The sequence below is a fragment of the Penicillium paradoxum genome (genome assembly GCF_028828445.1).
Source record: "Penicillium paradoxum strain IBT 22861 chromosome Unknown utg000004l_segment0_segment0, whole genome shotgun sequence".
NCBI lineage: Eukaryota > Fungi > Ascomycota > Eurotiomycetes > Eurotiales > Aspergillaceae > Penicillium > Penicillium paradoxum.
The window spans coordinates 3616101-3643664 of record NW_026643182.1 but is presented as its reverse complement, the minus strand read 5'-3'; the positions used below and the strand labels follow the sequence as shown (position 1 = coordinate 3643664).

At 50.4% G+C, this 27564-nt stretch overlaps 10 protein-coding genes across 10 annotated transcripts; 7 read left to right on the top strand and 3 right to left on the bottom strand.

Moving 5' to 3' along the window:
• Positions 1–436: 436 nt before the first annotated feature.
• N7457_005030 (TOM complex receptor protein TOM20) lies at positions 437–1158 on the bottom strand (the record flags this gene model as incomplete). Its single annotated transcript, XM_057176075.1, has 4 exons — positions 437–562; positions 634–695; positions 743–1051; positions 1104–1158. The coding sequence occupies 4 exons, from the start codon at positions 1156–1158 to the stop codon at positions 437–439; spliced, it is 552 nt and encodes a 183-aa protein (XP_057033122.1).
• Positions 1159–1398: 240 nt separating this feature from the next.
• On the top strand, positions 1399–3559 carry N7457_005029 (exocyst subunit EXO84; the record flags this gene model as incomplete). Its single annotated transcript, XM_057176074.1, has 3 exons — positions 1399–1786; positions 1847–3119; positions 3169–3559. 3 exons carry the CDS (start codon positions 1399–1401, stop codon positions 3557–3559), a joined length of 2052 nt encoding a protein of 683 aa, XP_057033121.1.
• A 558-nt stretch (positions 3560–4117) lies between these two features.
• On the top strand, positions 4118–5812 carry N7457_005028 (acyl-CoA synthetase; the record flags this gene model as incomplete). Its single annotated transcript, XM_057176073.1, has 3 exons — positions 4118–4394; positions 4456–5591; positions 5648–5812. The coding sequence occupies 3 exons, from the start codon at positions 4118–4120 to the stop codon at positions 5810–5812; spliced, it is 1578 nt and encodes a 525-aa protein (XP_057033120.1).
• A 464-nt stretch (positions 5813–6276) lies between these two features.
• N7457_005027 (allantoate permease family MFS transporter) lies at positions 6277–7976 on the top strand (the record flags this gene model as incomplete). The annotated part of the gene is made up of 5 exons (XM_057176072.1): positions 6277–6505; positions 6560–6630; positions 6691–6957; positions 7008–7067; positions 7128–7976. The coding sequence occupies 5 exons, from the start codon at positions 6277–6279 to the stop codon at positions 7974–7976; spliced, it is 1476 nt and encodes a 491-aa protein (XP_057033119.1).
• A 466-nt stretch (positions 7977–8442) lies between these two features.
• N7457_005026 (bifunctional carbamoylphosphate synthetase/aspartate transcarbamylase) lies at positions 8443–15313 on the bottom strand (the record flags this gene model as incomplete). Its single annotated transcript, XM_057176071.1, has 3 exons — positions 8443–8499; positions 8554–14543; positions 14617–15313. 3 exons carry the CDS (start codon positions 15311–15313, stop codon positions 8443–8445), a joined length of 6744 nt encoding a protein of 2247 aa, XP_057033118.1.
• Positions 15314–16651: 1338 nt separating this feature from the next.
• Positions 16652–20071, top strand: N7457_005025 (uncharacterized protein; the record flags this gene model as incomplete). Its single annotated transcript, XM_057176070.1, has 3 exons — positions 16652–16907; positions 16973–17973; positions 18050–20071. The coding sequence occupies 3 exons, from the start codon at positions 16652–16654 to the stop codon at positions 20069–20071; spliced, it is 3279 nt and encodes a 1092-aa protein (XP_057033117.1).
• A 547-nt stretch (positions 20072–20618) lies between these two features.
• Positions 20619–20934, bottom strand: N7457_005024 (uncharacterized protein; the record flags this gene model as incomplete). The annotated part of the gene is made up of 2 exons (XM_057176069.1): positions 20619–20835; positions 20888–20934. The coding sequence occupies 2 exons, from the start codon at positions 20932–20934 to the stop codon at positions 20619–20621; spliced, it is 264 nt and encodes an 87-aa protein (XP_057033116.1).
• Positions 20935–22126: 1192 nt separating this feature from the next.
• On the top strand, positions 22127–24685 carry N7457_005023 (uncharacterized protein; the record flags this gene model as incomplete). The annotated part of the gene is made up of 1 exon (XM_057176068.1): positions 22127–24685. One exon carries the CDS (start codon positions 22127–22129, stop codon positions 24683–24685), a length of 2559 nt encoding a protein of 852 aa, XP_057033115.1.
• Positions 24686–25598: 913 nt separating this feature from the next.
• N7457_005022 (synaptobrevin family protein) lies at positions 25599–26442 on the top strand (the record flags this gene model as incomplete). Its single annotated transcript, XM_057176067.1, has 2 exons — positions 25599–25633; positions 25722–26442. The coding sequence occupies 2 exons, from the start codon at positions 25599–25601 to the stop codon at positions 26440–26442; spliced, it is 756 nt and encodes a 251-aa protein (XP_057033114.1).
• A 798-nt stretch (positions 26443–27240) lies between these two features.
• N7457_005021 (uncharacterized protein) lies at positions 27241–27564 on the top strand (the record flags this gene model as incomplete). The annotated part of the gene is made up of 2 exons (XM_057176066.1): positions 27241–27288; positions 27331–27564. 2 exons carry the CDS (start codon positions 27241–27243, stop codon positions 27562–27564), a joined length of 282 nt encoding a protein of 93 aa, XP_057033113.1.

Below are 27564 nucleotides of genomic sequence, written 5' to 3'. Positions count from 1 at the left end.
AGTACTTAATGGCGATCTCGTCCATTCCTCTGCGTTTGCAGTGTTCCTCCTTGGGCGATTATTGTTCGAGAATTTGGTAGCGAAGATCATGGAAGTAAGCGCCTGCAAATCACAGAAGTATGAAAGTGTCAAGGGCGATCACGTTCGAAGGTGGACGAGTCTGAAAACAACATCCAAATAGACAGATGGAGACAAACACATCCCTAGAAGAGTCGGTCAACAGAAATGAGAAATAGCCTGAGTTTTGTGACGTCGTTACCATTCATGGGTGGTCTGGCAACCCATCACCCCAATCCGTCCAAGCTACGGAGCTGTTTCGCCTGGCCTCATCCAAGTCTCTTGGAACATACTAGTTCACCGGATATAGATTATGTGATACAAATTTGAGAATTCCATCTGTCTAAAATACAAGTTGTTGAGAGCCCAAGTCCATTTTTTACTCGATGTTGTCATCAGCGCCGGTCTTAGGGCCGACAGACTGACCGCCATCAAGTGCGATAAGCTCTGCGAGGATTTCGAGGGTTTCCTTGGGGACGGTCTTATCGTAAATGCCAATCAAATCCTAATCAATGATAGCGGTTAGATGAATGATAATCAAATTGATAGGATATGTCGGGAATGGCGCGTATTTACCTGAGGCTGGGGGTAGACCTTCAATGCTTTCCAAAAGGCAATTGCTGCTTCGACTTGGGAGCCTGGAGATGCAGTTAGCGTTGTGTTGATTCCTGCTGCGAGGCTTTACCGGCAGCTCGATCCCGAAGGGTGGACCCGGGATCGAGAGACGGGAGATTCGATTTACCTTCTGAAGCGCAAAGAGATTCGCCCAACGCGACTTGAGTCATAAAGAAGCTTTCTTTCTCTTCGAGATCTGTTGGCAGTTCGCCGTTTCTTTTCACTTGTTCGAGCGCATTCTTGAGATCTGCGACTCGGGCTGCGGCGCCGGCTTCGGCCTCCTGCTTGACGGTTTGTTCGACCTTCTTGTTGTTCTTCTTCAGGGACTTGCGGAAGGCGGGGTCGCTTTGACGCTTGTAATCGAAATAGACGGCATAGGCTAATATCAAGGGTTAACAATCGCAGAACGCGGCGAGACGAATGCTACCCACCGAGAACTCCAGTCAGAATCGTGCCTGCGACGACGGCAGTGTTTCGGAAGGCCATGGTGGAAATGTGAGATGAAAGGGAATTAAAGTGGTCGGATTTGGCCCACTCTGACAACTTATGGGGACTTGGAGAGACGATAGTGGTTGAGTGGTGGTTGAGTGATAAAAATGTTTCGAGGATGTCCAGATGTCCGAAGCCTAGTATGGATTAGGTAATCACACCCGCAGCCCGAGCGTCATCCCCTTGACCTCCCGAGACGTTTCCATTCCCGTGTTATTGCTGCATTGCTTATTCACGATGGAAGGCCGAGGTTTGACTCTGAGGAGCAAGTCTCGTCGGCAGCGCCCTCAGATCAGCGCCCCAAAACCCATCTCCGGTCCTCTACCGCCCAATACCAGGTCTCCCGATTCAGGTCCGGCCGCTATCCCCACCCGTGAGCGGGCGCCCCAGAACGACGCGACCTCGGATTTGGTGAAACGTCGATACTCGAGTCGATTCAATACTGCACCAGAGTTTGACCTCAATGCTCCCCCTGTTCCGGCACTTCCCACTCAGCTGCCTGGAGGACTGGGCAGCTTAGCACCAACAGCGGTTCCGAGGCAACCGTCCCCAGCAGACCCCAACTCACCGGCACCGAAAGTTGACCTCAACGTCCTTCGAGATCCAAGTCTTCCGGTTGATAGATGTAAGATTTTTGTAACCCGGCCCTCTAGTATACATGCTGACTAGGAGGGTTCAATGTCAGATGTGGCCACTCTTCTCGCCAATGCATCCGAGGAAGATATCCGAAAGTACCAAGAAAGCTTGCGCAAAGTGAAAAATCGAACCTCTACTGATCTACAGCAAAATGTCTACCAAAACCGCACCCAGTTTATCAAAATCAGTAAAGAGGCGGAGAAACTCAAAGACGAAATGCGGACCCTACGTACCCTCATGGCAGAACTGACAACGGCGCTTGGACAAACCAGCGTGGGAAATACACCCAATCCTATGTCACCGATGGAGGAATCTTTCCCAAAACGCAATGCAAACCGCAGCTCAGTTGCCAACTTAGAGAGCATGTGGAGCATACAGCTACAGACGTTGTGGAAAACAGTAGAAGGCTCACAAAAATGGCTCCCAGCTGCACCTGGACGACACATTGTGTTGGAGACTGGTAATTGGGTTGAGCTGGACTCAGCCACCTGGAAACCGAGACGGCCCGTTCACATTGTGTTGCTGAACGATTACCTCCTCGTGGCTGCCAAGAAGCGTAAACGGGTCGATCAAAGCCATCCCAATCACCGAGGACCTGTTCCGACGAGGCTAGTGGCAGAATATTGTTGGCTCCTTAATGACATTGATATGATCGATCTTGAAGCCAATTTGGGAACGGGGGCAGCGCGCGAAGAGGCTTTGGATCGGGGCATTGGCAGATCGATCAGCATTCGCGTGGGATCTAAGCCTTTTACATACCGTCATGAGAATGTTTCAACAAAACAGGAACTTCTGGCCACTTTCCGCAAAACCGTTGAGGATTTGCGCCGAACGATGCGCTCGGAGACAGAGGCGGCTAGTAAGCCCTTAGAAGCATATGGATACTTGGCCGGTCGGCACATTTCCCTTTCGAAGAAGCCCGATTCATTTGACCTGTCTGATACTCCAAGGGACAAATCCGATGTACGCATCGATGTGGACGGTAAACAACAGAACCTTCGTTGGGTTGAGGGACAGATTGACGAGCTTGATATTGATATCGCCTTGCAGCGATTTGAGGGTTCTGTGGCCAGCATTGAGCGACTACGCAAATTAGCAAAGGGTCTCAAGGGCAATACTATCGCACAAGACGTCATCAATTTCAAGGTTGATGGCCGAGCGACTCGGCTGGCTGGCATTCTCTCGCGAGCATTAGTCGATAAACACTCATTCCCGACGGCTACCAAGACTCACGTCACTTGGTTGACGCGTTTAGGATTCGAGGACCAGGCGCGTGAGACTTACCTGAAGGCCCGTTCCGACGTTATTGGCCAACGCATCCGGTATGTTCCCCGATCTTCTACCCACGTTCACATGCTGATTTTCTCATAGCGCCTGTATATTTGAAGGCGACCTACCACTCTACATCTTCCAGATCTCCTACGTCTATTTCACCCTGATCAAAAACACCATCGGTATCTATCAACAATGCTTCCCCAGTGTCATGAGCAGTGCCTGCATTCGCTGGGCCAAGCATCACCTTGACGGATTCAATGCCCTGCTCATCCGACAACTCAGCAGCGTACAGCGTGGTACATCGGTTTGGCAGAAGTGCCTTGACATCGTGCACGAACATGCCGCTCTATTGATGGAAGTTGGCGTAGATTTCACAGACCTGGTAGCTCGTGGGCTGGAAGGGAATGGCGAGGGTTCTTTTGAGGGGCCACGCACCGTCCAACCGGGCGAGCTAGCACCAGCGCCATCCCCAATAGGCATGTTGTAGGGGATCACATAGCAAGCGTTGGAAACATCGACGAATTAGCGAGTTTGGTAATGAAGTGAATCCATTGGTTATGATCGCCTGTGATTGTATACGTAGCATGAGGAGCAAAATCGTAGCATAACTGTATGTGAGCCCCTAAAGCTGCCCACAAGCGAAAAGGACAAAGCGGTCTTGGTTCAGGATTTTCTTTCCCTGACGCCATCCAACATGAGATTCGAGATGCCGCGTGTATTTGATATGATCCACCGAGCCTACGCCACGTTGATCGATCTCGCTCTACCCTGACGGCAGCGCAAGTCTCTCTGTGTGTATATGGTTGAGTAAACGATTTCCTCCGTACTCCGCATCCATACTTATCCATACCGAGAATGTCTTACGGGGTTTTGTTATATATAATCGGCTGTTAATTGATTGTCGTCTATCCCAAACTACCCCTGCGTCACCGACTCCACCGGGCGTTTTTCTCCGCAATCGGCTGAATAGGGATCTCAATTTCTTCTCTGTTACCCCTCCAAGTCGTTATACTTCTGTGATTGACGGTCTACACGATAGAAAACCATGCCGATTCCTTCCCTGCCTCTCTTCGCTGCGGCAGAGCAGCACGCACGCGAGAATTCCGAGAAGATCGCAGTCATCGATGCCACCAAACAACAGTGCTTCACATTTGTTCAATTGCTAGCCGATGCAGCAGCATTGAGGAAGCGCATACTGGAGCAATTGAGTTTGAAGGAAGATTTGGAAGAACGGCGCATTGCCTTCTTGGTCCCCAATGGATATGACTACGTCGCTACGCAATGGGCCGTGTGGGCGGCAGGAGGTGTCTGTGTTCCACTTTGTAGGTACAATGAAAACGGTGAATTAAGAAATGCGAAGACTGACCGACTGACATTCACTAGGCACAAGCCATCCTGTTAAGGAACTGCTATACACCGTCGGTGATTCGGACCCCTCGTTGATTCTTGTGCATCCGCAATTCGAGAAGATCGCACCCGCACTGCGCGAAGGATGTGCCACCGATATCCCCTTCATGGGACTCGACCCCTTTTCGCGCAATGACGCACCGACTTTGCCCTCGTTTTCCCCGCCCTTTGCGCTCACCCGACGCGCCCTGATGATCTACACTTCGGGCACCACATCAAACCCCAAGGGCTGCGTGACCACACATGAGATCATTACATTCCAAGCAAACTGCCTAGTGAAGGCCTGGAAATACACTTCCTCAGACCGTCTCATTCATGTGCTGCCACTCCACCACATCCACGGTATCATCAATGGACTGGCTGCCAGTTTCCTGAGCGGGGCCACCGTGGAGATGCATCAGAAGTTCGATCCGAAGGTGATCTGGGAGCGGTGGCAGGACCAGGGCTCTTCGACCTTGTTTATGGCTGTGCCGACCATCTATTCCCGTCTGAATGACTACTTTGATGCTCACATCCGCGGCACGGAACAAGAAGATACCGCGCGAGCCGGTGCTCGTGGGCTGCGGCTGCTCGTCAGTGGATCTGCGGCACTTCCTACCCCCATCAAAGACAAATTCGCCGAAATTACTGGCCAGGTTTTGTTGGAGCGGTATGGAATGACGGAGATCGGTATGGCGATCAGCTGCGGGCTGGAGATTGAGAAGCGAATCGATGGCAGTGTGGGATGGCCGTTGCCCGGCGTCGAGGTCCGCTTGACTGACAAGGAAACCGGCCGAATTGTAGATGAGGTGGATGAGGACGGGATGATCGAAATCAAGGGCGGAAACGTCTTCCGCGAGTACTGGCGGAAACCAGAGGCGACAGCCTCGGAGTTCACAGCGGATGGATGGTTTAAGACTGGCGACGTGGCCAAGCGCGATTCCAACGGCGCATACTTCATCCAAGGCCGCGCTTCTGTCGACTTGATCAAGTCTGGTGGATATAAGATTTCAGCCTTGGAAGTTGAGCGGAAGATGCTGTCCCTTGATGTGATTCAGGAAGTCGCCGTAGTCGGACTGGCCGATCAAGAATGGGGCCAGCGAGTCGCTGCCGTTGTCAAGTTCCGAGAAGGGGTAAGTCTATATGTTCTTATGAGGTGGCCGTGTGTTGTCAGACTAACATGATCTAGGCTACACCGCTGGAACTTCCTATCCTCCGTGCTGAGCTCAAGAAGGAGATGGCTCCTTACAAGATCCCCACCGTTCTGAAAGTTGTGGATGGGATCGAGCGCAATGCCATGGGCAAAGTCAATAAGAAGGTCATTGTGCAAAAGTACTGGCCAGACAAGGCATGAGACGGACGATCAATGACATGCCCGGGACTGTTCCCTAGCGAACATACATCATTGGAGCAAGATGCTCTAGCTGAACATAGACGTGATACCTGGCAACCATGAACATAGAAGAGAGTTATATTCCATAGCCCTTGTGGGCATTCAACATCCTTGATTCTTTTAGGCCAGAGGTCATCTATGACATCTCTTGTAATATGTCTTGGGTATCTCAGGTATAGCCGATCGGCAACCTCGCCATCGCCCGCCAAAATTGCTCATCGCTTTACCCCAACTTCCTGCTCGGCGATTTGATTCGCGGTCTGGGACTTTCACTCGGCCAAAAACCAGAATGCCTCGTATAGCGATGAAGGATGATCGCGTGCAGCAGGTACTAGATGGTGTGCTTCATGGCCGTCCATGTATATCAGTCTCTCCAGGGGTGTTGATTCCCCCGCCGTTTTATTCCAATTCCCCTGCGATTAACCATGGACTTCTCGGAGAAGCATACTGACGTGCCCACTAGCATCGAGAAGAATGCCCAACAGAGCTCCTTGGCTTCGAGTATCACAGGGGGCATCAATGAGAAGGCCTTATTACGAAAACTGGACTATCGTCTGCTTCCGCCTCTGACAATTCTCTACCTCCTCAGTTTTTTGGATCGTTCGAACGTAGGCAATGCTCGTCTAGAAGGAATGACCGACGATATCAAGATGTGTGCGTGGTGTTTGATCCGAATCCAGATGCAAGGCTAATTGAGGAACACGATAGCAGGAAACCAGTACCTCACGGGTCTGACTCTGTATTTTGTTGGCTATGTGCTTTTTGAGATTCCATGCAATGTAAGTGATGACAATGATTTGATTTGACTAAAGAATGATATACTGAAAGCTAGTGTCAAGGTTGTGTTGAAGAAGACCACTCCTAGAATATGGCTTCCCACTCTCACCCTGATCTGGGGGACAGTCGCCACACTCCTGGGAATTGTACAGAACTACGAGGGGTACTTATCTTCTCGGTTCTTCCTTGGTGTCGCAGAGAGTGGACTCTTCCCCGGTGTGGTATTCTACCTGTCCATGTGGTATAAGCGGAATGAGCAACATTATCGCGTGGCTTTGTTTTTCAGTGCTGCTTCGCTGGCAGGTGCCTTCGGTGGCATCCTGGCCTGGGTTAGTCCTCATTGGATCCTCATAAGGAATTCAAAGCTGATGGTTTCCAGGCAATTTCCCATATGGAAGGTGTGGGGGACTTGAATGGCTGGCGATGGATCTTCATTCTGGTGCGTGTCAATGAGATTCTCCAGTAGCAACATGTGCTGACTGGGGTTCCATCGATTCAGGAGGGACTGTTGACGGTCGTCGTTTCCATAATCGCCTATTTCTGGGTGTACAACTACCCGTCAACAGCTGAGTTCCTATCAAAGGAAGAACGGGAGTTCATTTACTTGCGCCTGAAGAACGACAGCGATGCCATGCAGGATGAGGAATTCACTTGGTCAGCAGTTTTGGACGCATTCAAAGACCCGAAAGTCTGGCTGTACGGACTCGGTTTTCACACCATGTCCTTGCCATTGTATACCTTATCACTCTTTCTTCCGACAATCATCAAGGAACTCGGATACTCAGCTGCGAAGGCCCAACTGCTTTCTGTGCCGCCATATGCGGTCGCGTTCTTTTTGACGATCGGCGTTGCGATAGCCTCCGAGAGAACTCACAGTCGTGCACCGTTCATCATGGGTTCATCCGCTCTTGGATGCATCGGATATATCCTTCTACTGTCAGACCACCGTCCTGGCGTATCTTATGTAGGAACGATCTTCGCTGCAGCTGGCATATATCCAGCTGTGGCCATTGTGCTGTCTTGGCCAGCCAATAATGTGTCTGGGCAGACGAAACGCTGCATTGCCAATGCGATGCAGATTTCAATTGGCAATTTGGGTGCGGTCCTTGGAACACAGCTATATCGCACGGAAAGTAGCCCACGATACTTCCTAGGGCATGGATTTGCCCTCGGATACCTGGTGGCCAATATCATGGTAGTGGGAATCCTCTGGTTGGTTCTCCGACGGGAGAATGCCAACAAGGCGAGTCTGAGGGAAGCGCAGGGACTTCGACCATTGATGGGAGACGTAGGCGATGCAGGCGAATTCCAAGGAGACAAAGATCCTCGATGGGTGTTCCAAACCTAGGCTAGAATGTGGTTAGAATCAATTGGTGTTGAGACATGTGCAAAATGGCCCCCAAAAGCACCCGGATGCAATCCAAACGCAAGCAAAGAGAGCAGAAGAACTCCCAAAGCAAATCCCAAAGCAAATCCAGAAGCAAACCCAGAAGAAAACCCAGAAACACCCCAAAAAACGCTCAAACGCTGAAAAACACACACACAACACACACATAACACACAACACACACAACACACATAACACATAACACATAACACACATAATATACAACATACACTGAACGGAAATCGTTCGAATTCAGAAACGAAAATTCGTCTAATCTATACAGTTTGCGATTTTATCACCCAACTGCTTACGAAATATCCAAACAGAACGGACATAACTTTTCAAAACACAAAAAACATGTCTCCGTGAATCCATGGCGCTGCTGGATCCTTTCCCACATAATTATAATGGCAAGAGAGTTTTATACTTATGGCGCCAGGACGAGAGCCAGGAGGGCCATACGGCAGTAGAGGCCGTAGCGCATCTGCAATGTAGTCAGTATACCAGCCGATGATCGGCAAGGGGATGTCAAGCGTACCTGGCGGAAGTAAGCAGCCCGCTGGTCGAAGTCGACCTCCTCAGAGATCTCGGCGTTGCGAGGAAGAGGGTGCATGACCACCATGTGGCTCTTGGCGTGCTTAAGAAGGGCGTTGTCAATGACAAAGCTGTTCTTGAGACGCTCGTACTGATCGAGGTCTGCGAAGCGCTCCTTTTGCACACGAGTAGAGTACAAGATATCAGAGCGGGCGACAATCTCAGGAGTCAGCTCCTCAGACTCAAGAACCAGCTGCCCGGAAGCCGCAATCTGCGAGCGGACCTCCTCGGGAAGAGCAAGTGCCTTGGGCGCAACGAGCTGGATGCGAACATCGTAGAACTGGAGCAGCTTGATGAGTGAGTGCACGGGCCGGCCGTACTTCAGATCACCGGTGAAGGTGATGGTCAAACCAGTGACAGTGCCGAGCTCCTCACGGATGGTGAACAGGTCCAGGAAGGCCTGGGTGGGGTGCTCGAGAGATCCGTTGCCACCGTTAATGACGGGGACCTGGGAGTACTTGGCTGCGATCTCGGTGCTGCTTGCCTCGGGGTGGCGCAAGACAACGGCATCACCGTAGCAGCCAAGAGTGCGGATCGTGTCCTGGAGAGACTCTCCCTTCTTGGTAGAGGAGTGCTCGGTGGCAATGGGAATGGTACGACCACCGAGGCGCTGCATGGCAGCGTCGAACGAGGCTGAGGTGCGGGTGGAGGGCTCGTAGAAGAGAGTGGCGAGGACACGGCCCTTGAGGATATCAAGAACACCGTGGCGTTGGACACCGAGGCGCATCTCCTGGGCGACAGTGAACAGCAGGTGTAGGTCTGCGCGAGAGAACTGGTTCACAGACAAGATGTGCTTTCCACGGAAGGGGGAGCGGGAGAGCATGTCTGCCAGAGAAGGGGAGACCTGCGAGGTAGCATAGAGTGGAGGGCCCAATTCGCCAATGGCTGGGATAGCACTGTCCAAGGCCTTGAAGCGACGGGCAGGGGTGCCAGAGAAAGACATGTGTCTATCGAGGGAACTCTCAGGGCGGACCATGGGAGTCATGGGCTTCTGCACAGGCGAGGTGGGAACGATGCGGTGGGTGGACATATCAGCACCCTTGACAGCATCCTTGGTGATCTCGCCATCCAGGCAAGATGTTTTGCCCTGGAAGACGACACGCTGAACGGAACCATGCATCGTCTTACCGTTGAATGGAGACCAGGTGTGGGGGTTCTGGAAAACATAAGGGCGGTCAACCTCGATCTCGAGTGAGCTGTCGACTTGGTCATGCAACTCGAAGATCTTCTTGGGGTTATCGTAAAGACGAGCGGTGATGTCCTCGACGGTAAGACGACCATCTGCCACAGCAGTGAACAGCAGAGGAATTGACTCGGCGATACCAGTTTCGGGAGTCGCCTCCTTGCCAGCAAGTTGGAAGGGTATGCTGCCAATGGAGAAGACATCAATAGTGCACATGTGCTCCCACAGAGCCTTCTGGTCCTCGACGGAAGGCAGGAAGCTGCAGGCGGGGTAGTCTTCCCGAGAAAGGAAGAGGCAGTAAATCGAGACATCGCAGGTCACCTTGAGGCCCTTCTCCTTGCTCAAAGCAATGAGGCTGATATCCTCCTTGGAGGTGACACTCATGACATGAATGTTACGACTGTGCAGGCTGGCCAACAACAGAATAGAGGCAAGATCAGTGCTCTTGGCATCAGTGATCAGAGGCTTGGTTGAGGGCCAGGAACTGAAGTGGTTGGTGACAGTGGCCACCTTGTTGATGTTGCCGGACAGGTGGTTGAAGGGGATAAAAAGGGAACCGACCTCGCCAGTCATCTGAATGATCTGATCTGAGTTGGTGGCAGTGGCAGCGACAGAGATGTTGAAGTCACATAATGACTTGCCTTGGGCGTTCTGTTGGACAATCTTGAGGTCGCGGGACTCGGTGACTGAGCTGTCAACACCGACGGGCATCACGCGGATCATGGTGAAACCACTTGCGATGGAAGCCTTGGAGACAGCTTCGAAGTCCTTGGATCCAGCGGAGGCAAGGCTCGGGACAAATGCAGCGATGTTGATCAGACCGGGAAGGACCACGGTGCGGTGGCTGGTCTGGAAGTCAGAAGTGATGATGTTCAGGGGGAAGTGGCGCGCAATAGCCTCGATCAAGATCTTCGCGTTCTTGACGTTGGTGACCAGAGGGGTCTGGTAGTCAACAGCCATGCGGCGGGTACGGTAGCCCTTGGACATATAGTTGGCCGGGCGACGGAAGCGGTTGTTTGACGGCAAGTTGATGTAGAGATCAATGAGGTTGTTGGACAAGTGCTGAGTGAGAGAGTACTCGGACTTCATATCCTCCTCCTCGTGATCTGGAAGATGCTCAAGATACTTGACAGGGACACCATTCTCCTTCAGGAAATCTGCGGTACCAGCAGTGGCGAACAGGTTGTAACCAAGATCGTGGAGCTTCTTAATCGAGGGTAGCATCTCGAGCTTCTCCTTATAAGCACCAATGGAGAACAAGATGTTACGGCGGGGAAGACGGAATCCAGTGGACAGGAGAGCCTTGAGATAGGCCTCGTACTTGTCACGACCGAACGAAGCAACCTCACCAGTAGAAGCCATTTCAACACCCAGAACAGGGTCAGCACCAGACAGACGTGAGAAGGAGAACTGGGGAACCTTGACACCGACGTAGTCCTTGGGAATGGAGACAGGAGGGTACTCCTGGAACGGAATACCAATCATGGCCTTGGTGGCCATCTCGATCAAGTCGACTCCCATGACCTTGGACACGAAGGGGAAGGAACGCGAAGCACGGACATTGCACTCAATGACCTTGATGTCGTTGTCCTTCGCAATGAATTGGATGTTGTAAGGACCGGTAACGTTGAGCGCGTTACCAATCTTGCGGGTAGCCTCCTCAATGCGACGGACGGTCTCTGGGCTCAGATCCTGGGGAGGTAGGATCAGAGTTGCATCACCAGAGTGGACACCAGCATTCTCAACGTGCTCCGAGATGAAGTGGCCAACCATGACACCGTTACGGGCAACAGCGTCCATCTCGATCTCCTTGGCGTTCTCGATGTACTTGGTAATAACAACAGGGTGCTCGCGTGAGACATCAGCAGCCTGGTTCAGGTAGCTGGCGAGGTCATGCTCGGAGTAGACAGTGTTCATAGCAGCACCAGAGAGCACGTACGAGGGACGGACAAGCACGGGATATCCGACCTTGTCACAGAAACCCCGAGCCTCATCAATGCTGGTCAGCTCCTTCCAGGCAGGCTGATCAACCTCGATACGATCCAACATGCGTGAGAACTTGTAACGGTTCTCAGCACCATCAATCATCTCGGGAGATGTACCCAGAATATTGACGTTAAGGCGATGAAGGGGCAAAGCGATGTTGTTAGGGGTTTGACCGCCCATAGACATGATCACACCGCTAGAAGTTTCGAGCTGGTAGATATCGAGGACAGTCTCCAAGTTGATGTTTTCGAAGTAAAGGCGATCGGCCTCATCATAATCGGTACTAACAGTCTCGGGATTGTAGTTGACCATGATGGTCTTGTGACCCTGCTCGCGCAGCGTACGGATGGTACGTACGGAACACCAATCGAACTCGACAGAAGAGCCGATACGGTAGACACCAGATCCCAAAACCATAATGCCATGATCGTTGAAGGACAGATCGTGCTCAGAAGCATTATAGGTGAGGTAGAGGTAGTTGGTCACAGCCGGGAACTCGGCAGCAACGGTATCAATCTGCTTAACGATGGGCGTGATACCAGCCTCGACACGCATGCGGCGAATAGCAAGCTCGTTAGAATCCAAAAAGTTGGCAAGCTGGCGATCACAGAAACCAAGTTGTTTGGCCTGGCGGATCATGGGCATAGGCACCGAGGTGGCATTGAAGGCGGAAATGGACTTGCCAAAGTCGCTGAGACCCTTGAGGCGGCTGAGGAACCACTTATCAATGCTCGTGAGCTTCCAAATGTCATCAACGGTGTAGCCAGCCGCCATAGCATTAGCAATGGCAAATAGACGTTGATCAGATGGAGTCTGGAGTTCGCCCTTGATAGACATGAGAGCATCAGACTCGTTGAAGCCGAGGTTGTGGAAATCGACCGACCGAATCGCTTTTTGGATAGCTTCCTCAAAGGTCCGGCCAATGCTCATGACCTCACCGACACTCTTCATGGAGGAACCGAGCTGAGTAGACACGCGAGTGAACTTCTTCAGATCCCAACGAGGAATCTTGACCACGCAGTAGTCAAGCGAGGGTTCGAAACAGGCGCAGGTGGACTTGGTGACCGAGTTCTTGATCTCGTTCAGGGGAATACCAAGACCCAGCTTAGCAGCAATGAAAGCGAGAGGATATCCAGTAGCCTTGGAAGCCAGGGCAGAAGATCGAGAGAGGCGAGCGTTGACCTCAATAATGCAATACTCCTGGGAGAATGGGTTAAGGGCATACTGAATGTTACATTCACCGACAACACCGAGGTGACGAATGACGTTAACAGCAGTGGTTCGCAGCATATTGTAGTCCGCATCGGAGAGAGTCTGGGAAGGAGCGACAACGATGGAGTCACCGGTGTGGATACCAAGGGGATCAAAGTTCTCCATATTGCAGACAGTAATACAGTTGTCCTGGGCATCACGAACAACCTCATACTCGATCTCCTTCCAGCCCTTCATACTGCGCTCGATCAGCACCTGGGGACTGACGGCCAATGCCTTGGTGCACAGATCCTTCAATTGATCCATATTCTCGGCGAAGCCACTGCCGAGACCACCAAGAGCGTAGGCGGCACGAACAATGACGGGGAAACCGATGTTCTCAACAACCTGCAGGGACTCTTCGATGGTGGAAGCGGAAGCAGACTTGGCACACTTCTCATTGATAGAATCCATGCTGCGAGCGAACAACTCACGATCCTCAGTGGTGATGATGGTGTCAATAGGGGTACCGAGAACCTTGACGCCGAGCTCTTCAAACTCGTCCTTGAGTTGAATACCGACAGAAAGGGCAGTCTGACCTCCGAAAGTGACATAGATAGCATCGGGGCGCTCGTGCTTGATGACCTTACGGACGAAATCGGCGTTGACAGGCAGGAAATAAACCTTATCAGCCAAGCCCTTGGAGGTCTGAATGGTGGCAATGTTGGGGTTGATCAAAATGGTGTAGATACCCTCTTCCTTCAAAGCCTTGATGGCTTGACTGCCAGAGTAGTCGAACTCTCCAGCCTGGCCAATGCTGAGACCGCCGGAGCCGAGAACGAGAACCTTCTTAACTGAGACTCTTGGGGCAGCTAAGATGTTCTCGGCTTTGGTGCCGCCGGGGAAAGAGACGGGCAAGTTGAGGGCCTCGGGGGAAGCAATGGTAGACTTGATAGTGTTGATAAACACGTCAAACAGGTACTCGGTATCCCGGGGTCCGGGTGTGCTCTCGGGGTGGAACTGAACACTGAAGAAGGGACGGCTGGTGTGACGAATACCCTCGTTACTACCATCATTGGCATTAACGAAGAGCTCCTCCCATCCGCTCTGGAGGCTGCTGGCATCAACGGCGTAACCGTGGTTCTGAGAAGTAATGTGGCACTTTCCGGAGATCATGCTTGTGCAGGGGATGTTGTGACCGCGGTTACCGAACTTCATCTTGGTAGTCTGGGCACCGACAGCGCGGGCAATCAACTGGTGACCAAGACAAATACCAAAGACAGGAGTTCGTGCATCCTCAAACATCTTGGCCAGGTTCTTGGTGGTAACAGTCAGGGTCGCGGGGTCACCAGGACCGTTCGACACGAAGAGACCGTCGAAATCCTTCCCAGCGAGGGTGGGGAAGTCATAGTCCCATGGAACCACCAGAACCTCCACACCGCGTGCAAGCAAGCAACGCAGCTGGTTGTACTTCATACCAACATCCAAGCAGAGAACACGGACTCCGCGACCCGACGGGTGCTTGAGGGCGACATCGGCAGGAGGTGTGAAAAGGCGGGGTTCGCGAATTGAAACTAGAGGGGAAACACTATCAGTAACCAGGCCTTGATTTGCTTTTCAATTCCATCGGCTTGGAGCATCGCTTACCCTCAGCAACAAGGTTCTTGGTGTTGGGATCCACCCATTCGACTTCCTCGAAGTACGACTTCCAGTTGATACCAGCAGCACCAGCAGCATCGACAGTCACGCTAGCCTTTTGCAGCAGCATGCGACCCAACATACTGCCGGTCTGACGAAGACGCTTGGTCAAGGCACGAGTGTCGACACCGTGCATGGCCGGAATGCCTTCCGACTTGAGCCAGTCGCCCAGAGAGGACTTGGCCAAGAAGTGCGAGAAATCCTCACCGGCGTCGGCTGCCACCACCAAGGCCGCGATGTGGATCTGACTGGACTCGAAGTGCTTAGGCAAGTCCTTGAGGAGCTCGCACATCTCATCGTGCGAGGGAACACCGTAGTTACCCACGAGTGGGAACGTGACGACCAGAATCTGGCCACGGTATGAGGGGTCGGTGATGGACTCGGGGTAACCGACCATACCGGTCTGGAAGACCAATTCACCTGAGATGCTCTTCTCGGCACCAAAGTTGTAACCCTGGTAAACGGTGCCATCAGCGAGTTCAAGGGCCGCCAACCGGTCTGAACCACCCCGCACCGGGATAGAGGCGGGCTTGATCACGCCAGTGACAGAATCCATGTTCACGGTCTCGGGATATCCCACTGCACCACCTAGCTGGGGGCTTGTAGGCAGCACGGGATCCTCGAGGGAATTGGCAGGCTGGGACATTGGAACTGAAGATGTGTGAGGGAACGAGTCCTCCCGAGGACGATTTAGTGCGAGCAGGTAACTCTAATTCAGCATCTGCCAACTGTAGTGTGTATTTTGGCTTTTGTAACGAAGAAAAGGACGCCAAAGGAATTGAAAGATATATGAAAAGGAAAAAAATCACTTTTTGCTGCAACCAGCTGTGGGGGAGGAGGGAGAAAAGGAAAGCGAGTTCGGCAGAAAATATTTTCCTGCGAAAAGCCTAATTGGACCCACTTGCCTGTTTTCGGAGTCTCGGTCTCACCGCCGCAGAGATTTCCGGTCAGCGCTACGAGCTATTTTAGGATTCTAGGGATGCTACTCCGTATACGGAGTAGGACGAGTAAGTACTCGCATCAGGGCAATTGGCCTGGGCTTTCCCTGTGATGTGGGAGAAAACCCTGGTCTTGCCAGATACAGGTGCCTCGCAGGGCTCGCATATGACGCAGCAATTGTCAATGCTGAGGCGGGGAGAGCCGATAACGGTATCGGCAATCGCACATAGGCAAAATACTCCATGGGCACGGAATACTCCGTCTGGAGTACTCCGTACACAAATTATTGTACGTAAGTACCTCCACCGAGGTACCTATCTCGGTACCGAGTTTATTAGCATCTCAACATTGGAAGTGAACCGTATGGGATTAGGTATAGTGGAAGTTTTCGTCGTTCATCTTTCTTCTCGGTATTTTCCTCTTTCTTCTTTTCCAGTTTTCCGGTTTTCCGGTTTTCATGTCGGAAACCAGATCATTACCCATATCAAATATATGCTGGCCAACCCTTGATTATGTTGCACATGCATGTGGCGAATCTTAGCTGGGCGACCTCTCCGCGACCTATTAACAGCGCTATTTTGTATGCACGGTTTGAAAGGGGGAGAGGAAAAACAAAAAAAGCAAAAGCGAAAAAGAAAAAGCAAACAACTTTCATAGAAGAAAACAGCCCTCACAAGACTACCACTCTTCTCAAATTTGCTTGACATGTCCCTATATTAGCCTAGGTAAGATCTAGGCGTCCACCGCTATAACGTTCTGAGGGACCGGGGTAACCATTGGTGACGATGTACAATGACGTGGGGAAACTGTACCTCCAGGGCTAGTGGGAGCTTAGATTTTCCCCCTTCACGCCAATTGTAAATCTTTGGATTAAATTAATGCCGCTTCATGATTGCCTCTCATCTGATATTTGACCCCAGTTTTCTTGTGTCCTCCTTGGTCGCGTCTTCGATCACATCTCCACTTTGCAATGCTCTAACATCTCAACACAACCCTTTCGACATATCACCTTGGTGATGCAGATTTAACTAACCTGTCTGGTACCATGTTCGCCTCACTACTGCGTCCTCGACGACAGCGTGGTCAGATTGAACAATCCCCCTACGCAATTCCCTCGCCTGGGTATCGCGCCACGCCCCACAACGCGCGACGCGTCCACCGAGCCGACGATAGCAGTGATGATGCGCCAGAACTCCAAGGAATCGACGAAGAGGATATCGATGAGGACTGGGAAGAAGAGGAGGAAGATGGTCCACTCGACTCGACTCCCCTGCTGCCTATGTTCTCTGTGTCACATTTAGGTAGGAGCATGATCCCTGGGTGCCGGTGTCCTGTGGTACTGCAGACAATTAATAGCAATGAGCAGATGCGCTGCCCGTTTACAACATCACCCATGCCATCCGGCCTTTGATCACCTCCCGCTGTGAAACGACCTTGACGTGGGATCAGCTACGCTCCCCGCAAGTGTCCCAATTCCTGATCAAGCCGATCCTGCAGAAAATCATGTCGGCCCACTTCTCACGCGCGACTCTATATGCATTGATGGCCAATTGTCTACAATTTGAGAAAGAGATGCACTCGAATCCGGGGAACAGCGGCACAAATCAAACACGGGCGATGGTCAGCGAACTATTGGCCATCAAATTGTTGAGGGAATACTCGACCCGAGAATTGATCGATGCATTGTCCTACGAGTTCTATCCACTCCAGGGCCAAGATCAATCCACCACATTGACCACTGGTCTCCAACGGAAACGGGTGGTTGCTGCCCGCGTGTCGTGCTTGGAGGTGGCTATTCGTGCGCAGGCCAAGCGGTTCTTGGCTCACCCCGTAGTGGTGCAGCAATTGGAGGCTATTTGGGCCGGGACAGTTGTCTTCCACTCTGCCGCTGATAACCTTCATCGGCCTGTAAACATAAGCCAAGGTGGAAACGTGGATTACGGGGCAACAATAGGTCCAAATGGGCACATCACAATAGACCCCAGCAATGGGACCCTTCGACGATCAGTCACACTCTACAATCCTCGGGACGCATCCTTGTTCAAATTGTCTCGGTTAAGAGTGCCACGTTATCGACAATTCCTATCCACACTATCCTTTGCAGTGCTCTTGGGGTTGTTCTTGGCTGTTCTAGACCGGCGCAGTCGCAGGATCACATCCCTTGAGGTTATCTTCTGGTTTTGGAGTGCCGGTTTCATGCTCGATGAAGTTGTTGGGTTCAACGAGCAAGGTTTCAGTCTTTATTTGATGAGCTTTTGGAATCTTTTTGACTTGGGAATACTGTTATTGCTTTTCGCATACTATTGCTTGAGGATATACGGTACATTCCTGACTTATCCCAGGAGCCAGATCATGGCCGACCAAGCTGTAAGTTTTCTCTCTTCTTCCCTCCCTACCTAGGTATCTTTGTTGTGGCAGACACTCATCTGTTTCTTACTTTTAGTTTGATGTTCTTGCAGCTACAGCTCCCCTGCTGTTTCCAAGGCTGTTCTCAATCTTGGATCATTACCGCTACTTCTCTCAGCTACTCATTGCTTTCCGAATAATGGCATCGGATTTGATTGCTGTCTTCGTGCTAATTGTTATCTCCTGCTCGGGCTTTTTTGTCGCTTTCTTGAACTTTGGAGATAACAAGTCTCCCAAAGTGGTAGTTTATGGCTTGTTCCAGATGCTGATGGGATTCACGCCGACCGCATGGTCAATGTGGGATGAATACAACTTTGTGGGGAAGACGATCCTGACTGTGTTCCTCTTCATCTGTCACTTTGTTGTCGTCACTATATTGATCACGGTCCTAACCAATTCCTTCATGAGAATTGTCCAAAACGCAAATGAGGAACATCAGTTCTTGTTTGCTGTAAATACCATCTCGATGGTCAAATCAGACGCATTGTTCTCCTATGTGGCACCGACAAATGTCCTCGCCTGGCTAGTGACCCCATTTCGATACATGATGCCGTTCCGCGAATTCATTCGCCTCAACCGAACAATTATCAAGATCACCCATCTACCTATACTATTCACAATTTGTTTCTATGAGAAGGCCGTTCTCAGTTCCCGAGTGGTGCAACCGATGGATATGATCGAACCCTCCTCGCTGAACGAGATTCCGGCTCATGCTCAGCAATGGCACCCCAGTCGGTTCCGCGGGTTCAGTACCAGAGCATCGGTTTTCAAGCGAGAACCCTCCGTAGCCACCTATCAGAAGGATCGAGCGTTGGAGGAAGTGTTCCGACGCCCATATAGTGATGATCGAATTCAAAGACCCCCGAGCATTGTGCAAGAGCGTCAAACCAATAACGTCATCAAAGATTGGATGCAGGAGATTGGCTCTGGGCCAGCCCATGGCCCCGATGATCAGGATTCTGTATTTGTCGGTCGTCTTGATATGCACACGCAACGACCCAGGCTTCCATTCCGGGCTAGATTGGGCCACCGATCTCGAAACTTCACGGAAACAACCCGCTCGGTCGCTTCGAATCCTGAGGACCGAACAAGCTGTGTTGCAAGCCCAGACATATGGCCCCGGCGCACAAGACAATCTGCCTCACCCATACAGAGACGGGAACTCTCCCATCATACAGACATGGAAGGCGACGACGAACTGACCAGCAATGATGGTTATTCAAATGACGACAAACATTCAGCCCAAGAGTCCACGTGTAATACGGCCGATTCAGCCGGAGGCAGGGAAAAGCCCTCGCCCAAGTTCTACAGCTCTCGCCCATCTACAGCAAGAATCATCTCGCGTCGCAACAGCCCTACACGTCGTCCCCGGCATGCACGCAATGCTTCTGGGGTCACCATGCTGTATAACCCCGTCGAGTCTCCGAATGAAGAAAATGAAAGCCGGGCCACGCCCTCGCAGCCAGATAGCGATTTGTCGGAGGGAGATCAGCTCCCCGTCGTCTCTGCGTCCATGGACCAGGGCACCATGAAACGTCACATCTTAGAGGCTTCTCGTCCCCGAAATCCTCTGATTGGGCTCAGTCAAATGTCTGTTCCTGAGGTAGATAGTATTTACCTTTCCGATCGGCCCGCAGGAACACGGTCTCGCCCATCCCTCCTTTTTGATCTCGGATCCGACCTAGGCGACAACAAGGCCGTGGCAGGAGGCTTCGCCGGTGCCATTCCGTCCAGTTTCCAGACCCAACTGGGCTTTGGCGCGGCTAGCCTACGTCGCGAACCCCCGCACCAAACCCAAGACATGCTCAGTAAATTGGTTCTCGCCCGCATGAACAACATTGAAGAAGGGTTCCGTGAGGTGATCAAGGAGTTCAAAGACCTCCGGCGCAGCGAGTCTAGCCGCAGTCCCAGCCGCCCTGATGAATCCCGAGAAGCAAATCGGGAGAAAAAGAAGCGTGAGAAGAAAGATTCCAAGAGAACACATACCAGCTCACCCGGAAGTCACGCTAGCAGTGGTGCAACCCCATTCAAAGCAGACGATGTCACGCCCTCTACGTAACTTTACATGATCATTCTGCTCTTTTGTGACGCTACTATGTACAAATTCTTGTAAACCAGTTTGGGAGGAGGGGAGGGCTTTTCTTTTTTCTTTTCTTTTTTCTTTTATTTTTTTCTTTTTTCTCCGGTAGGATGTCTGCTCAGGACCTGGCGCCTTGGTTGTGTTTTGCGGATACCAGATACCATCTCATTCAGGTCACATAACGGCTTCGATGTTCCAAGTTCATCGGTCCATACCCGAGTACATGAGATCTTTATCTTCCATGTCCACTTACTGTCCATGAGTACCCAACGCGAGTTACGCTTAACATACAAAGAATACCTAGCTATTCTTGTTGAAAGCCAGTATATCAGAGCATAGTCAGAAGAAAGACGATTATGTGCAGTCAACGCCCCTAGTAATTGTGTTAAGACTTGGGGTGGTGATAATATCTACCACTCTAGAGGTGGCAAAGAATCAAGATCAGTACAGATGCCAACTAAATCACCAATGCCCCCAATCATCATAGTATTTCCCTGGTATGCCTTTGCCCACAGTGCTCCCGAAGTTAAGTGGTTCCTCTAGGCGCTGAGTATCCTTTTCGAGGCGGCCGGGCAGTGTGTCCATTGATACTGCCTTGGTCTGTTTGGTCCGAATCACCACCCCGATATGCTGCTACCTCTTCGTTCGAGAGAAATTTGCCTGGTTGCGGAGCTAAGGCGCGGAACATCAACCATGTACCGCTGATGACTCCAAAAACGCTCAGGAGAGCAATGTTGCGGGATCTAATGTGAGTTGGTTAACATCGAAAGGCCTGCTAATTGAGCCGATACTGACTTCATTGGTTTCCGGCTTTGATGGATGGCTTGTGTCATGGTCGCCATGATTGCTAGGTTGGTTGTTGTAAGAAGACCGGTCTTGAAAATTTCCCAAAGATGAAGTTCTTGTCAGAAGCTAAAGGAGAAAGGCCCCGGTATGTTCCCTTAAGAAACAAAATGACATCAACATGAGCACATAGTGATAACCATAGGAGTTTATGGGATCTGTTATGTCTCAAGGGTCCTTCTCATCCCTAACCCTTATCCACATATATAGTAATAAAACATCTATTTTGGATGTTGTGGGATTTTGTTCTTCTAGACTGAGAGAAACAACTGTATACTTGTCGCATTCTTGGCCACACAGATACGTAGCTCTCATTGGCTCTCACTAGCTCTCTAAACACTGCTATTGGTGGGGAAATCATCCAAGGCGTCCATCTACATAACTATATACAACATAGACCTACGATCTTTGAACCTTCTAAGCTTTTAATCAGCCATATGTACAGAGACATGTACATTAGAAGGTATAAAGGTATACACACATATTGGATGTGAATTCCGTTCTGTCACAAAGTAAGTTCTTTTCGGAAAATATCATACCGACGTACATGGATGTCCATAACTAGACTTAGGTAGGTGATCTATTCTAATTCATGAAAGCATGGGAAAGAAACTACCATAATGCATATGAATATGGACATACATGTATGTATGTATGTTATGTACATAATGTAGGTATACAGCATGTAGATGTACATGCGTCTATTGTGTCGCCGTCCCAGCATGTACCCAATACCTCGTTTACTATTATCAGCTGGACTAAATCAGAAGTATCCAGTACCCGATGGTTCCCCGCTTCTACGTGTATCTAACGTACCGCCAACATTGCACATATAAGTGAACCGACGCAGTACATGCCTAAGTAAGCCGAACCAAGGCGTTCTCCTCTTCTTCTGTAAGCCTATCAGCAACTTTTTCATGAGTTCTTTGTCATAATCGGCTTGTCAGAACAAGATCGGGTAAAGCGGCGGGTTTGTCAGGCCTACATCTAGGCAACAGAGCCTCATCCACAGCCTTGTCCGTTTTGGTGTGGATTTTCAATTTCAAGTTTTCAACTCTTCCAACCTATTTGTAGGTGTGTCATAATACTATCACTTTCAAATCTACTTTTCTCGACCTCTCTCTCCCATTCTGCTCCGTTAGTTCATTGTCTTATTCTCTGTGTTAGCATCTTGGAGCGCTGCAATCCAACATGGAGCCTTCTCGCCCTCCAGGCTGGGTATCCCAGGGAGAAGTTGAGAACCTTGTACTACTACAACGAGAACAACAGCTCGATCCACCGCGTCAACGGGAAGAACCTAGGAATAACAATAGCGAACCTGAAACCGTAGACCTCGCAGACAACCCGAATATCGCTACCGGGCTATCAACCAGTCCTCTGGGTCTGGCATCAAAATGTAACCTTTCGACGGTGCCAGTCTTACTGCTTTTGCATGGTGCAGATACTCTGGTATTCATCGACCCTTCTCCGGAGACGGTCCGAGCCAAGTTGCCTCTCTGTGTATCCACGGTTCCTCATCGCATCCACAGTGAGACCTTGCTGGCTACAGGCTCGGCCTACTTCAAACGACTTTTTACTCCGCGAGTGCAGACCCGGGTCAGAAAGCGACGCGGTTTGGCTGGAAATCTTCCAGGTGGGATTCAATACGTCTTGGACCTCACGCCTCCAATGTTGGACGAGGATGCAATCATCTTTCTGACCGAGCTTTCATGTCCTATGGGCATTCGAACATGGGCCTCAAAGAGAAGTGTGTGGCATCTGCCGCTCTCATGTGTTGGGGGACAAGATGAGTTGGAACCCACGGAGCAGCTCATACAAAACCCTACATCACACGAGTCCGAAACCGACACCTATATCGATCCTGCCGATAATTCATCCGAGGAAGAGGACGAAGCCTTGCCTCCCATGCAAGATGCAGTTCCACCAGACGCACCGCCTCCAATGGGGAGACAGGAACGCTTGCCTGTGGAATACTCAGCCTCGCGTCACCGTGAAGGTATTGAGCATATCCTCCACGTTCTAGAGGGACTTCACATCAGCATAGACACCCCTTGCAAGCTGTGGACATTTTTTGCGCTCGCTAAAATCTTCGATGTGGCCACCGTGCCAGCCATCTGCGACCACATCATCTCGTGGCTCTACGAGCAGAACAACATTCGTTTCATTGAATTTCATCCCGACATAACATATCGAGTGGCCTGCGGCATCAAATCCGCTTCTCTCTGCCGAGATTCCTTTGTTCCAATGGTCGGAGATGAGGCTCTGCTCTATCTGATCCGTACTACAGGTTACCAACCAACTCAGTCCATAGAAGTCTCGATGCGGAGCAAGATTTCTGATACGCTAGATGATATCGAAGTGCAGCGTATCGAGTATGCCAGCAAGAGTTTTGGTGACTACGTTGTTCGCTGCTTCTTGCACTTGACGGGGACCGAAATGCCCTGGTTGGTGCACATTGTTGAGTTCCAAAAGCTCACTCGCCATCTCGAACGCTACCCCAAAGATCAAGAAATTGTACTCACCTTCATCACTACACTGAAAGAATTTGTTCGGGATCGCATCTATGGACTTTTAGTCGAGGCAAGAGACACGAATCGTTCGTTCCATGTAAATACAAGCCTAGCGAAGTCGGAAAATCCATACCATCAAATGTGGATGGATAAAAGGTTTTTACTTCAGCGACTAGTTGGAAGACGCTTCTGGGGCTCGTTGATCTGGCTGGACCTCTGGGAGACTCAAAAACTTCGTCCGGTTGCTCATTCTTCAATAGCGGAACTCTGCAATGGCTCATTGGCCTTCGGTGATGAAAATGCAGCATTGCTTCGCTATGTCTCAATCAGCGAAATCCGCCAGATGAGCCATACTTTTAACCAAGCTGTCAGGATGAGAGCCCAGGCCCGTCAGGAGGAAGAGGCTTTTGCTGTGCAACTTGCAGGTGGCCGTGTGGTGATGAACATGACCATAAATCCCCGACAGTCACAGTCTTCCAATGAGGCTAGCAACGGTTTCTACAGCGGCCCTTTCTTCAATCCCATCCCAGCAGCTACACCAAATCCATCTGTTCCATCTATATCCGTAGCTCTGCCCAAGTCAGACATCTCGGATGATATATTCGACCCAGTCGGTTTCACTACCAAGGTTCAGGATTTCCTAAAGAACTACGCACAAGAGATGTTGCAGCTGCCTGACTCAACCACGATTCGTCACGAACTTACAGATATCCTGACATGTCTGACATACAATGAATTCCAGTTCCTCCCTCTGTGGGCTGGTGGTAATGACGACGAAACCGGCGGTGTGTTCGCAGACCTGCTCATTCCCACCATGGACGCCGGTGGATTCTCAGGACCCGGACCCACCGTGCACACTGGCAGTGTCGCATCAACTAATGACTCTTTCAGCGAAATTGATCCGAGTGACTCGCGGAGCACCGTTCATGCGGCATCCCACAACGCTACTTACAGTCATGTCTCGGATCTCATGTCCATGAACTCTACCGACTACGCTCAAACCGATTTCAACAATGAGAGCTCGGAAATTGACTTGGAGGAAGCCCATTTTGACAATGAGATATCCCAAGATTTTGGTCTGATGACTGACGATGAAGAATGTGAGATTCGAAGTGATGGAACCATTATCATGCGAATTGATTCAGCTTCATCTTCTGTTGGTATTCCAGAGGATATGGATATGGACAAAATGAATGATGATAATGATGCTGACTTCGAGTTCGTTGATGTGCGCAACTGACCTTCAATAATCCCCATGTGGTTTTTATCTGAATATCTTAGCTGAATGTAGGGGAACAAATTGTTTGCATGAGGAATCAAGGCATTGATCAGATTGAAATAGAATGAATGGCATATTCTATGACCGAAACAAAGTACATCCAGGTAAATCCATGTATGCACATGTACATATCTGATGTAGGTATGAAATTAAGTACTGTATCATATCATGTATCAGAACAATGTCAATTCTTTCTTTTGAAACGAAGATCTAGGGCTTAAACAAATTCCCCTGCTTCTGATATTCACTCATGAACATGGCTAGTGTCCCGAGATCGGCAGTATGGCTTTGGAAAGATCGTCCTGGCTGAGCATACGCTGTATGACATCTAGCCACTACGCTGGGATAATAAACCCAAGCTCTACCAAGATACTGCGTGTCATGCCCAAGCGACTCCATGCAAAGATTCTCTTCAATATCACTTAATGGCGAAGGTATATACACCGGTATTACCGAACTATGGGCCAAGATCATAGGAATGAACCGTCATAAGGTTGAAGTTTGAAAGACAAGAAGATGGCAGCAGCAACGTATCATATATTTCAGTTTTGTCGGTTATCCTAGGTAAACGCTCCATGTATAAAACAAACGAGTCTCCAAACAACCTACATGTCTACCTGTAGGTATCGACAGCTCCACCTGGACCCCGGGCCCGGGCCATAGACGTGCTGACTCAGCTTCTTTGCAAGTGGAACTGCCCAGGTGCGAGGTACTGCAGCTTTTATAGACCTGTCAAGCTACATACAATATAAGTACTGCAAATAAGTACTGCACGCGCTTGAAGATTGCCTGATTCTTCGTCGCTTTGTTTGACTTCTCTTTTCTACAACACTCGCTCTATCCTTTCCGCCTACGGTGCTGACATCATATCACTATGGCTTCATCCTCAAAGACGAGCTCGTTGCTCTAGTAAGTCTTGCTGCCTGGAATTTAGGGGGAAAAGAGAGAGGAAGAAGCGTGGAAAGAAGCCCCGGACTAACAAGATTGTTAACTTTAGCTCTTGCATCGCTCATCGCACTACCATTCTGGCTGAACACTCCTCGCCAGGCGCCTCATCGACCTCCGCCTCGTCGCTAGCCTCCGTCATCCTCCCAAAGATCACTCACGATAAACCCCAAAAGCTCACCTTCACTCATGAGCGGCTATTTATCCACTACATCGCCGACTCTCCAACGGGCAATCAATCCGACGATGCCAACCGCTCAGAACCCAATTCATATGCACCCCTGAGCTTTGTCGTCGTTGCATCGGCTGAGCAAGGCCGCCGCATCCCATTCGCCTACCTGCTAGAGATGAAGCGCAAGTTCCTTGCTACCTACCAACCATCCACTACGGATTTTTCCTCCTTCCCCGCATACGGCTGCGCTGCCTTCAACAATGAGCTGCGCTCTCTTCTGCAAACATACAATACTGCCCCGCCAGCTGACTCGCTCGCATCGGCTCGTCGCGAGATTGATAGCGTCCGCGATATAATGACTGAGAATATCGAGCGGGTCCTGGAGCGCGGTGAGCGCATCGACCTGCTGGTGGACAAGACGGATCGGCTTGGTGGGAGCGCGCATGATTTCCGGATGCGCAGCCGGGGCTTGCGGCGCCGCATGTGGTGGAAGAATACCAAATTGATGATCATGATGGTGATCGTGGTCATCTTCTTGCTTTATCTCTTTATTGGTATGGGGTGTGGACTACCTGCGTGGGGAAAGTGCGTTGGACACTAGTACGCCGAGGGCTAGTCGAACATTTCAGCGAGCGTGTTTTTCGAATATCCAATCTCTGGGGTTGCTACGGTTTCCGGCTCATGACATATGATGCGGTGGGGTTCTGTTTTCTCTGTAATTGTGCTACTTGCTTCTTTGGGCATTTTCATATTTAAATCTGTATCTTAGTAGGATATTGAACCTTGCATGCATTTTCTGTGGACTTGGATGATGAAGATGAAAAGATCTGGCGTGTAGTTGATATATATCCCACCCACATTATGTCGTAGATTCTCAACGTATTTCAATCGATATGGAAGTGATAATTTATCCAATCCAACTTGAATATCTATTTGCAGCTGTATTGCTTGAACTGGGCTTGCTCCTGATCGTTCTATACCCGAAGAATGGCCAGAAATATAGGTACTCCAGATCTAGTTGGACTGTATCTATCTGTATATATAGCATCCCAACCACCAGGTGTAATATTTCTAGCAAACAAGACTACACAACCATAAATTATTCAAATATATTTATAAACAGACAACATAACAAGAGTCATTAATGAAAGGACTATAATGCCAGTCTATTGATGCCGTATAACTCTGGAGCCCACCCCAGAAGCCTTACTATGTATGTAGACATGCCTACATCTACGCAGGTATACTTCGTACACAGGCAACGGTTTCTCAAACTTAGGATTAATATAGAGGTCAAGTGGATTGCAGAACAGTAGATTGATTGAATGATAGAAATGTGGCATCAGTGCTTACAGCCTACAACAGCCTATAAGGAATATAGTACTGCGACTCGAGAGATATGTACCTCACCATCAAACTCACTGCGTCCTTGCCCGAGGGCATCAGAGTGAGTCTGCAGGTAAGACAGAAACTACCAGCTTCCCAGTAGCCCTGCGAGTTCTCTACGCCAAGTGTTTACCTCTTCAACCATGGAGTCCGTCCTAAAAGGCGCGGGGTTGACGAGGAGATATATAAGGCGACATTTCTGGTATCCAACGGGGAGGGATTGGAGATCGAAATGAGAGGGCAAAGCCGCTACAAAGTCGAGAGAGCGAAGACAAATGCTAGATCGAAAGAGCGCAAACTGAGCAAGAAACGAGATGGCCTGGAGATTGACCTGTAG